The 12,399-nt window shown below is 43.1% G+C and overlaps 1 protein-coding gene across 6 annotated transcripts in view; it reads left to right on the top strand.

The window, feature by feature from the left end:
• Positions 1-12,083, top strand: part of nhsa (Nance-Horan syndrome a (congenital cataracts and dental anomalies)) — a 70,954-nt gene extending 58,871 nt beyond the window's left edge. For 3 of the 6 annotated variants that reach the window (XM_023272890.3, XM_035949372.2, XM_055018134.1), the window contains exons 4-9: positions 560-622; positions 2,198-2,390; positions 4,268-4,399; positions 6,148-8,988; positions 10,269-10,392; positions 10,471-12,083. In XM_023272890.3, the coding sequence (XP_023128658.2) occupies positions 560-622; positions 2,198-2,390; positions 4,268-4,399; positions 6,148-8,988; positions 10,269-10,392; positions 10,471-11,098 (3,981 nt within the window). In that variant the 3' untranslated portion in view covers positions 11,099-12,083. The other 3 variants (XM_023272891.3, XM_035949373.2, XM_035949371.2) reach the window with 3 other exon arrangements.
• The last annotated feature ends 316 nt before the right edge of the window (positions 12,084-12,399 follow it).

The raw sequence follows: 12,399 nt of genomic DNA, 5'->3' as shown, positions 1-12,399 counted from the left end.
TTAATACTGCAAGGTCTCATAAAGCCTTAATCTGCTCATGATGCATACTTATATTTTAAAAAAATCATCAGCCTGTTGGAACCCTTTTGATATGCCGATAAAATAGATTTGCAAAAAGTTCCTTTATCTTAAATCATGGTGATGTTTTACCTCCTGAAATCAGATTTCACATACTTTTGAAGTGACGTTCACATTTCTCCCTTTAAGCAGCCAGAGAGGCATTTTAGAGATGCTACAACACAGTTAGCTCAGGTAAAGAGGAAAGTGGACTGTGTCTATAATGTCTTGTGGTCTGTGCACAGAATGAATGCTTGTTCATTCGTTCATTGTTTCATCATCTTGAGAGTAAATGTAGCATTAACTGTTCAGGATTTTGTTTTCAGCTCATCATCCTGCCCTGACCCAAATATCTTTACATGCTCCTCGACAAGTTTACCCCTTTATTGTTGTCTTTTTTTTGTCTGCGTGTGTGTTCATGTTGAATATCACCATGTTCATTTCCTATCATTTTTTTTTGTTGTCCTTTTTGTTTTTGTGTGTTTTTCCCTCCGTGGTTCAGTTCGAATCCACCCGATCCTCCTCCCCTACCGAATGTTGCCGCTTCTCTCCCTGGAGCAGAAAGGTATTGATCGTCCCTCCCTCGTTTTTAGCTCCTGAGTGCTCCTGCTAACCCTTTTTATTCCACCTGTCCTCTGCCTGTTTGGCTTCTTCTAATCTGCACAGTGAATCTCTTTTTAAATGCATGCTCTCTAAAGGCAGCCTTTTCTCTGGCAGTAGCTGCGTCCTGCTCCACCCAGTTTGGAGAAGGACTTTAAAGTTTCCTCCACACGTCACACATTTGCTCAGACAGTAGTTGTTGGGTTTCATGTGAAGGGTATTGAGTCTGCAGAATGTGAGGAATGTGTGCACGAGGGCCGCAATCACAGCCGCCCAGCAGCCGGGGTTTCTCTTAATGATAGGGTCGACTCCTCGCAGCTTGCGTCTGTGATTACCCATGATCCCTCGCTGCACAGCTGACAGCCTCATGTTTCTCTCTTTGTGCTGTTTTTTTCCGCCAAATATACGATGCCCGCATTGAAAAACACCAAACACTGCCACTCCTCTTTTTTTTTTTTTATCCTGCATGTGTCTACTCTGCCGCCTTTTCCTCTCACCATCTTCGTCATCCTCTTCTTCCTCTCAGATGCTCCTAAAAACTCTGTTCTCAAAACAAATCAGCTGTAAATGGTGTCCCTCTTTGATTTTTTTTCCCCCTCCCTACAAGTTGGGGAGAAGTTTCCAAGGAAACCGGTTTCTTTTGTGGCTGGGGTTTTTTTGTCAGGGTCTCATTGGTCTGCTGGGAACAGAGAGCACAAAGGCTGGAGAGCTGCCTTTAAATGGGGGGTGGGAGGTTGTCGGGTTGTGGAGGTGGGAACCAGCTAAAGCCTGAGAATCACTCCCAGTTTCACATGTGTCTCTCTGCTGGAATCTCGAGGTAAGAAATTAAATTCATTTAGCACGGCGGTGTATTTAAGTATCAACGGGGGATTTAATCTGGAGAGTAGCGAGGGGGGGATCCTGTGAGGACGGATCAGAAGTTGTGGGGAAGTCTGGAGTTGTGTGGTGACTGATACTGAAGCTCAGAGGAATGCTGAAGTCAAGTATTTCCTCTCAGAATATTTCCGGAGACTCGTTATTATGCAGGAGACTCGCAAAGGTGCCACGGATTGTCGGAGCATGAGCTAAGAGTTTCCTGAGCAGCATGTCGTGACTGGAAATGACTGTTTATGCCGTTTGTCACATTTCTGTCCTGTTTGGTAGCTGCTGAGTGAAGCCTCTTTATCATGACATGTGCAGTCGAGGTTTGAATGCTAGAGTTCCTCTTGGTGTTTTTTTTTTTTCCAGAGTAGATTCTTTAAATGTTTCTTGTGCTTTCCATTCATTCTCGCATGCTTCCACTACTTCTTGGAACTCAGCTGCTTTAAGGGCATGTGTATTGATTTACGTCAATCTGCTGTTTGCCGCAGATTAATAAGACACTAATCTCTACATCTAGTCTTCGGCCCCTCAACAATGCCAGCATAATCCCTGACTTTAATCACCCAACTCTGCACAGTCCCCCTTTCTGAAGCTGAGTTTGTTCATGTTTTTTTCTAACTTCTCACGTAACACCGGCCAACCTTAACAATCTAACCATGCAAATATCCATCTGTTGCAGGCTGCGCCCTCTGACCCCGACACTGACGGGGTGGCTCTAGGTCACCGATCTAAGTTCCCCATCCATAACATCCCCTCCACCTTGGACAAGCAGACTAACTGGTCTAAAGCTCTGCCGCTGCCCACCCCAGAGGAGAGAATGAAATGCAGTTCCCAAGTCATCACCTCATGTGTCATCCCCATTAATGTGACTGGTAAATTTCAATCACTTCATGTTTTTCACACTGAACCTGTTTACTGTGGTGGGACTGAGCCGTGGGGTGTATTACTCAAACTGACTTGTTTGCTGTTACTCAGAAGAGCCAGCCCTCTTTACTTCTTCTGTAAAGGAATGGTTGGACATATTGGGAAATGCAGTTAGTAGCTTTTTTGCTCAGTATTAGATCAGAGTATTGACAGCACTAGTGGCTTTGTGACGCCCGCCACAAGATATAGCCCAGAATGTTTAATGTTTATCTTACAAAGAAGTAGAAATAGCTATTTAACTGTCACTCTGATCATGCGGTAAAGCCCTTGAAAACAATGTTATATACCTAATAGGAAATTTTGAGATATGATTTTGCTGTTCATGAAAGTCTGATTTATTTGCTAAATTCTAAATTTACAGAAATTGAGGTTTTTCAGTTTCACAACACACATTTCCCCAAGTCAAAATATGAATACTAGCAACTCCAAAGCTCTTTGCTTAACTTTTGTGTGTACAATATTAAACAAGACATAATGTGTTCATTAGTGACCTTCAGAGGGGAAGATAGGTGGATTTTTTTTTAATGTAACAAGCAAAAGACTCAAATGAGGACATAAAAGGAAACCATGCCTATATGTGTTGACACATGAGTGCATATTAAATAAGAAAAGTTGCTCTAGGGGAGAATAATTTATATTGATATTCAATTATATTTTGAACTGTCACCTGATTCCTGAATTTTGTGGGGGTTATTTTATGTGAATGAACATTTCCTTCATAAATTGATGCAGAAAAGGCACAAATTTGGGCATAAGAAGTCACCAGAATGCAGGAAATTATGTGTTGGATGGTTAACATTTCCTGGGGAACATACCCAGTCCCCTGCTTACTATTCATGCAAAATTATCAGTTGATCAATATTCTCTTTTGCCTCTTAGCGAGAAAGCAAATAAGCATATTTTTCAAAATGTCACAGTATTCTTTTTACAGTTAACACGGTTGTTTACACCCAGTATCCATGAAAAGGAGTCACACAGTCACTCCTTCTCTCTGCATTCTTGGATCTTGGCACTCTTCTGTGCCACAACAGTTTTTGTGTAGAGTTTAATTTCCCTGATTAAATGAAATATTTGGAAGGAAATCATGAAATTCTGCAGCTGTCAGTGAAACAAGTCATTATTAATGGGCATTAACGCTGCTACAGAGACTCACTCTCAATGTGCAAGTCATGCTTTATGCCCTGTTAACTTTGTTTCTCATGCTTTGACGCTTTGTGCTGCGATTGCAAAGAGGCGAGATGCTGTGACATGAATACCAATTAGTTGTGTCCAAATTGTTGAAAAGGCCTGCCTGATGTTAATTTACTCTGGCTCACATTGACTCAAAAGGAGAGGTGTAGGCCAACACCGGCTGAGTCAGAGACAGTTTGGGATAAAAAATGCACATTGTAAGCAAAGTCCAGCAAATCGCTATGGTGCTGAAAGGCCTGACTTGTTATCACATGATAGTCATAATGTATGGTGAGGGAGCGACAGGAGACTTGGAAACAAAAAAAGGAAGAGAAACTATCACAGCAGGATGTTTATTCTGGTTATTCTTCAGGGTCAAATACTGTTTACTATTTCTTTTTGTTACAACTAAATCATTGAATTTAGCAGCAAGTAACTCCACGTTCAGACTCCAGACCATCTTCTGTAGATTGTCACACTGTGGCTTTAAGTTCCATCAGATCTCTGTCCTCCATTCCTAACTGCTATTTTTGTAGAACACCTAATTTAGTTCAGCCATTTAATTATTTTTTACGAGACAGCGTGAGAGTTAAAGAAGGAGCCTCTGCAGTTGAGGCTGAACAAAGATTCCTCAGATGTCCTGTCTCCGTTGCAGGGGTTGGCTTTGACAGAGATGCTAGTGTGCGCTGCTCGCTCGTTCACTCGCAGTCTGTGCTTCAGAGGAGACGGAAGCTGAGGAGACGGAGGACGGTTGCCGGCGTCCCCAGACAGGTGCAGCAGGACTTAGGTATGTTACTACATCTCACTCAGTATGTCAGAAACACGCGCAAAGACTTAAATTTACTTAAAACTGCTGCTTATTTAGGAAACATGTTCTGTAGCTGTTTTACATGCTGTCTTGTGTCACTTAAAGGAAAAATGTTTAATATTAAGACGCTAAATTATATTGAGTTGAAGTCTTTCATTGCAATGAAAAGGGTGCTAATCATAATTTAGTGCCGTTCATGTATATATTTTTTAGTACCCACATCAACTGCAAACAGACAGCGTATTTTCAGTGTGTCTTTGTTACATTTTTGAGGTATTTTTGGGGTATGTCATGATCTGCATGTCGGAAAAAGGAGGAGATAAGATAACAAATGACTTAATGATTTTTAAATGTTTGTTTTTTGCAACAAAGACACTTAAATGCATGAATATAAACTTAAACCTATTAACCCCAAGCTGTTTCTGGCCGTTTCTGGCCATTTATTGTCACATTTTTACTCACTGCTGGCTCATTTTTCACTGCAATGTAAAGTCCTGCACCTGTATGAAAACAACGCAACCATGACTAGAGTAGAAAGACCATAAAAAATATCTTCTGTGTAGTATGACAGAGTTAAATGCTGTGAATCATTAAAAATTAGAAAAAAAGTTCCATTTCTGTGATTATCGGATGTGTTAACAGTATTACAAAAGCAAATGATGATTCTACATATAGTAGATATTTTACTACTTTCATTTTTAAGCCTTGACGCCCATTGTCGTGAATTTGCAACATACCACTTTCATTCAGATTGCAGCCGAGATAGCGTATCCACTCTCCCAATGCCGTTTTGTGAATATTCAATACGAACCTTGGAACCTTTTGCTAGCACTGGTTTCTCATAGGACTGGTCGGAGTGGGACCTAGTTATTTTATATTTGTTGTTATTATTATATATCTCTGTATCTATGTTCTATGTGTAATAGATAAATTAACAATCTCCACTTATTTTAGCATCAGTGGAAAGCAAAAACACACAAAAAATTTTTTTATTTAACTGTAAATAAATTCAGGCATCAAGGAGTTAATTCCGATCTGCACTATGCAAGCACAGCCTGCAGTTCAACTGAATAGTCCTTTTTGTCACGTGATTGTGGATTACAGCTGAGTCACTAGTGGTTCCTTGGTTGCACTGAGGACCACAGAAATTTTTTTTTTTTTTTTTTTACAGGATCTGTTGCAAAATTTGGTGCAAAGGGTTTATAAAAAAAATACAATTTTGATAATAGATCATAATTTTAAGCTTAAATTTTGTCTAGTTTTCTGATGGAACTGATAAGTGGTTCAAGGTCTCTAAGAATATTGAGAATCCATGAATTCTCTCTACTATATGTTAAATAAATTTAAAGATAACATGCCTTTTATACCCTGGCAGATTTTGAGGTTCAGAGAGTTGAACCCCTAAAAAATCTAGTAAACCCACCCAAACACACAATTGCAAGTCTTCAAAGTACTGCATAGAGTGATACATATGTCCTGAGTAGCGGATCACCAGCTCGATTCCATCCAGCCCGACTGTTTGCTGCATGTCATTCCCCCACTCTCTCTCTCAGTTTCCTGCCTTTCTTCACTGTCCTTTCAAATAAAGACTCAAATACAAAATCCAAAAATAAATCTTGAAGAAAGAAGCACTGTATCAAGAACATCAAAGTGTGCTCATTTCAGGTTTCATGTGTAAACTGTATTTTCTTTGGCTTACAGTCCTTGTGCTTCCTTCTTCTTCACAGACTCTGATGACTCTCCTGGTTCCAGAGAGCGAACAGTGATAGTTCATGCCAGTCCAGATATCACTCCTTCCAACGAGGAGCTGGCCAGCCATCTCAGCACCAGAGACTCCGGTTGCCAGACAGAAGAGTTTTTGATCTCAGGAGCTCCGTCTCGGAGGAGGATCAGGGCCCAGAGAGGACAGGGAGTCTCCCTCTCCCTCTCCCATTCTGCAGGCAACATCTCCTCGCTGCCAGACAGTGCCGACGCCATGTTCTCTGCCTCTGTTGGAGCTCGCCTGCGTTCCCGGAGTCTGCCCCGAGACGGCAGCCGGATGTTGGACAACGGACACAATGACAGTGACGATGAGGAGGAGCTTTCCCCCTTCAATGCTGAGAGCTTCCTACCTGGACCCAGAGAGCTAATTCTGAAGGATGAAGGAGAGAGCACCGATGACCAGGCCATGCCCGAACACCAGCTGGGGAGCCTGAAGTACAACCAGCTGTCGGAGAGTCCAGAGCGTAGCTGGATGGAGCGGACCAGATCCCAACTGCCCAGGAAGGCCGACATGGGCAGCTGTGAGATCTCGTCCAGTTCCGACACCTTCAGCAGCCCCGTCCATTCTGTCTCAGCTGCAGGGGTGCTGGGTGGCCAGATGGACCATAAGGACGACCACCAGTCATCCAGTGGGAACTGGAGCGGCAGCAGCTCCACTTGCCCATCCCAGACATCGGAAACAATCCCCCCTGCAGCGTCTCCGCCACTCACCGGCTCCTCGCACTGTGACTCTGAGCTCTCCCTCAACGCTGCCACTCACACTAATGATGACCAGACCAGTTTCATGCTGGACCCCTATCAGGGCCTGAGGACCCAGCGGGCCGGCTCCTTCTCCTCCACAGCTATGGACATATTAGAGGAAGTAGGGGTTAGCACTCCCATCGAGGGGGATTGGGGTTACTCCCACCCGGAGCCTCCTCGTCCACAGAACTTCAGCCCTGAGCCAAGCAGAGAGGCTGAGAGCAGCCTGGGCTGTCCCAGCTTCACCAGTATGGCGACCTGCGAGAGCAGCTACTCTGACAAACCTCCATCAGAGAAAGCAGACACCGTCTCACACTACTCTGTAGACACTGAAGGTTACTACACTTCCATGCACTTTGACTGCGGTCTGAAAGGTAGCAAAAGCTTCACTTACAACTATGCACCCTCTGGCTCTGACTGTGGCCTGTTTGACTTAAATGGTCACATGACTCTGGGGAGACGCTGCCTCTCTTTAAAGAAACCAAAGGTGAAGCCGTCTCCGCCTAAAAGGAGTTCTTCCTTAAGAAAAATATGCAGTGAGGGAAACATCCCTGACAAGAAAGAACCAAAGATTACATGCGGGCAGCAGCTTCCTCTGACTTCCAAAGAGAGGAAGATGCAGCTGGTTTTGTCCGGCTCTCCAGGTCACATGGAAAACTCTTCATTGGTCAGAGAGCCTCTTGTGATTTGGGGGGTTGAAGGCTCAGCTGATCTCCCTGATTTAGGCATTTTAAGCTCCACAGATGCACATTCATTTAAGGACGAGGGCGTTGTACAGTCAGACTACGCAGATCTCTGGCTCCTGAATGATTTAAAATCCAGTGATCCCTATCGATCCTTGTCCAACTCGAGCACAGCAACAGGTACGACTGTTATCGAGTGCATCAAGTCACAGGAAAGCTCAGAGTCCCAGACGTCCCAGTCGGGCTCCAGAGCCACCACGCCATCACTCCCATCAGTGGAGGGAGACTTCAAGCTGACGTCCCCGGAGAAACTGGCAGGCCTGGCCAGCCCGTCCAGCGGCTACTCCAGTCAGTCAGAAACACCCACCTCCTCATTTCCCTCCACCTTCTTTCCCGGACCAATGTCACCATCAAGCGACAAAAGGAAGCCCAAAGTCCCAGAGAGGAAGTCCTCTCTTTCATCACTGTCACTGCAGTCGTTGTCTTGCAGGGAGGGAGCAACCTCGAAGAGAGATCTGGAGCTGCCGGTCATCCCTCCCTCCCACCTGGACTTAAGTGCGCTTCAGAGCGTCAGCAACAAGGCCTCAGCTTACAGAACCCAGACACAAATCCTTCAGCAAAACAAACAAAGAGCTGCAGTGTCAGCCAAACCTGTAGCAGCTCCGAGCTCAGATGTATTCAGCGCCCACCCCCTGTCCATTACACCTACAGTACTACACTCAGTACAACTCCGACCCATCAGTAAGGAACTGGAAGGAAATCATGATGACAAAGCAGTTTCCAGACTCCAGTACCCCTCTGTGAACTTACAGAGCACTCTTTCAAGTAGTAAATCTTTAGAGCTCAAGAGTCCCTTAATGTACAACGCACATCATAATCATCTCACATCCTCAAAGAATTCGTGTGAATCGTTGTTTACCTCAAACGAAGAGCTTGTAAGTGGAGACGCAGCATGTCAGAGTGAGATGAGGAGCAAACAGGACCCAAAGGCTTCTTTAGAAAGACTGCAGTCAGACCCAAGTTTAGACCAGAAGGGCGAGGATGTCCTTGAAGGAGAAGAAACATTTAGAGAGTCAGTAGAACCATCCGTCTGCTCTGGAGACTTCGGCTCACTATCAGAGCTTTTACAACAGCAACAGAACGAACAGCGTGAACAAGAAACATGTCCTCCTGCCTCTGTTCCGCACAGTTCACCCAGCAGTTACAACAGTCTTGATAAAGTGCCTGCTACTGACAGCCAGTCAGAAACTTTGCAAGTGAGTCCAATCAGCGATGAAGACAGCAGAGAAGCGGAGAATGATTCATCAGGTGTTTCAGCCGAAAGTGCCTCGCAGGACGGCAAGGAGGATTCCACAGCAGAGACGGAGGATTATTTCAGTAAAGGTAGATAGTTAATGTCTTCATCACTAATGCATGCTGTACTTCCTGCTCCCCAGCTCTGGGTTCAGTTTCATTTTGCTCAGCTACACTCTCTTGTGCAAATTTTGTCTTGCTTTTTGTTGTCAGTTTTGCCAGTTTAAAGTGATGTTTTATAAACTGCAAATTCACTGATTGACGGAGGCAAACAACAACAAGGCTAAATTCCAGTTAATCTTTTTTTTGCCTATTTTCCATCAGGCTACTGAAAATATTCACATTTAACAATCTGAGAATGGAAATCATTCCTTGATTGAACTCGTGCAACATGTGATCAAGGCTCACAACTAATTCTGAAACAATGCCAGGTTTAATTATATAATACTTAGCCACACCCTTTCTCGTGCACTTTTTCTTTTGCTTTTTGCTCTTAGTCCTGCCATTTTCTAACATTATATCAAGGCTGACTTTGTGTGTGGTTATCCAGTCAGCGAAGAAAATAACGTTCATGGTAAGAAGTTGGCAATTGCTGATGCACAGGATTACAGATTTTGTCAACTGCATAGAATAATTGTTTCTAGCCTGGCAACAGGGAAAACCTCTGTTTTTATGCCTCATCATGGATCCGATATCTGGAAGGGAGTTTCTTTAAATTTCACACAAAAGTGAAACAATGAACTGATTAGATTTTGGTTATCAAAGGTGACTGTTTTTGAACACGGTTAGGTTTAAGGTCAAGAACTCAAGAACTGATACACCAGTTATGACGACATTTCAAACAATATCTAATAGGATGAAATAATGAAATGATGTTCTTCTATACTCAAAATGTCAAAAGTCTGGACTAATGTAAATAACGCATGTAAATTGCAATTTGACTGGTTCCTGGAGGCATATAACCACAAAGCAATAATGTTAGTTTATCTACTAATTCCAATCAGTTCACTGATATGATTCAAATTTAACAGTGTGTGAATGGAAATCATTTTTTGGTTGAACTCAAACACAGACATGTGAAATAAAAAGTCACAAGTGATTTTAAAACAGATGGCCAAATAAATAATTTTTTAGTTAAGTAAAAAATATCAAATATTGGGTGGTTCTTAAACTTCTTAAATATGTAGACTGACTGATATTCTTTGTTTAATGTCCTTGTAATGTCTGTTGTTTGTACAAAACAAGCTATTCTAAGATTTGTTTTGGGCTCTTGGAATTTATGCCTGTTTGACCTTTTAAGCCAAAACAATTAACCATGGGTAACATGAATATGCAACATGCAGCGTAATAAAACGTGTTTCTGTTAACAGACTCGACACCCAGTGACAGTGCAGTGTCTCCACTGAATGATGAGTCGAGGTCAGAGGATGACAGCGTGTTTCTGTCACCCACCAAAGCTCGCACCACTGAGGATCTGTTCGCTATGATTCACAGGTGAGTGCTTTTTAGAGCAGCATCTTTGTGTTCACTCTGAGTTTGCAGAGATTCTTTAATAAACTTTATCATCCTCAGATCCAAAAGGAAAGTGTTGGGGAGGAAGGACTCCGCTGAGGTGGCTGTGAGGAACCGACTCGGTGCTGCGTCCGGAAACACACCACCCAGCAGCACTGTGAGCTCCCCGGTGTCGGTGTCATCACCCTCCATCGCCAGCGTCACCCCACCAGGCCTCCAGAGAGTCTCCGGCCCCATCTACAGGAACGCAAAGAAGTCCAGCACCTCCAACGAGGAGTTCAAGCTGCTGCTTCTTAAAAAGGGAAGCCGGTCGGACTCCAGCTACCGCATGTCGGCTACAGAGATCCTCAAGAGCCCCGTCACTCCTAAAACACCCGGAGAGTCTCTGGCGGAGTCGCCCAGACACCCTGAGGAGCCCGCCTCCCCCCAGCAGCAGCAGCAGTCAGGACCAGAGCAGCTCTCCAGCCCCTACCCCAAAGCCAACTCTGAGGGCTTCTCCCCGAAATCCTTCCCCACATCTTCTTCCTCCAGGCAGGGACGCTCCAGAATCCCCCCACCAGCCAACAGCAGCCGCTACGGCATGCGCAGCCGGTTGTACTCGGCACCCATGCAGGCCATCTCCGAGGGCGAGACAGAGAACTCAGACGGAAGCCCTCACGACGACCGCTCGTCACAGGGCTCCACGTAGAACAGAGCAGAAATGAAATAAGTTTATTAGTTTACGGTAAAACAAATGGACCAGAATGAAATATAATATATATGATGAGGTGAAGGCAGGAGAACTGATGAGGTTAATTTAGATAAAACGGTTTGATAAACGTTAAATTCATAAATTCAGTGATTGTGGATGATTTTTAAAGCAGTTTTCTTTCTGATTTTTCTGTGGCAGCAATTTTACCTGTTTTATATAAAATGTATTTCTAAAAAATATGTCTTTATGAAATTAACAGTTGGAATTAGAAACAAGATTATTTATCATCTGCACACGGTAGGAAAAAAAATCACCAGAAAAACAAAGGAAGCATAATAAGTAGTTCTAAAAACATTTTTTTAAATGTTAGTTTAAGGCACATTTCGCAAAGCCATGTAACCCAGCTGGTTGCCTTCCTTCAGCCCTACAACAGTATATTCATGTTTGATTCTCTCTGTTCTGCTGTCAGATTTTACTCCAGAATTTAAAAAAAAAAAACTTGTACAAGATTTTTAGTATCTTATGAAAATGAACTGTATGTATTCTGTGAATACCTATGCAATTAGACACAAGTTGTACATTTCTTCAAGCCAGTTGTACTGAATTATTTTTGATCCCCCCCTCCCCAACTAAACATCAGGACTAACTACAAAATGTGAACCTTTGGTCCTTCTATTCATATGAGTTGTAAACAGCATTTGATATGATGTCTTTGTATCTTTTAATCTCTCCTTTTTGAAGCATATAGTAAATTATAGCAAAGAAAGCTTATTACAACATTTTAAAACTGTCATGCAATAAATAAGAGGAGTAATTAGAGGCAGGAAATGTCAAAGCCAAGAACTAACTTCGACAATCTCTGGAGACGAGAAGGGAGCAGGTGTTAACAGGGGAGATGAAAAAGTGATCAAAAAAGTTGGAGGCAGTGAATTCTGAGAGCGAATAAGGAGGTTTAAAGAAAAATAAAACAAGGGTCATTTCTGGTTTGCTGACTTGGTGTGTTTATGAATTGTTGAAAGAGGCAAGTGGAAAGTGCTCAGGAGGATCAAATATGCCTTATTTTACTAAACAGGAGACAATAAACGACGAAGCAGCTCGGGCCTCAGCAAGTTGAGCGTTTTCTTTGTGAGATTTTTCCAGTTTTGATGGCGGATGTTCCTTTAAATATGGAGTCAGGTTTGATGAAAAGAGGAAGCTCTGGATTTTGGCATTTGCTGCTATTTTGTACCAAACGCTCCTCAGTCTTTATTCCCCCCATCAAAAATACTTTCATATTTTCTGTGTCGCAAAACAATCTA

Source organism: Amphiprion ocellaris, chromosome 2 (assembly GCF_022539595.1).
Source record: "Amphiprion ocellaris isolate individual 3 ecotype Okinawa chromosome 2, ASM2253959v1, whole genome shotgun sequence".
NCBI lineage: Eukaryota > Metazoa > Chordata > Actinopteri > Pomacentridae > Amphiprion > Amphiprion ocellaris.
Note: the sequence above shows the minus strand (reverse complement) of the source record. Positions and strands in the feature narration are given on the sequence as shown.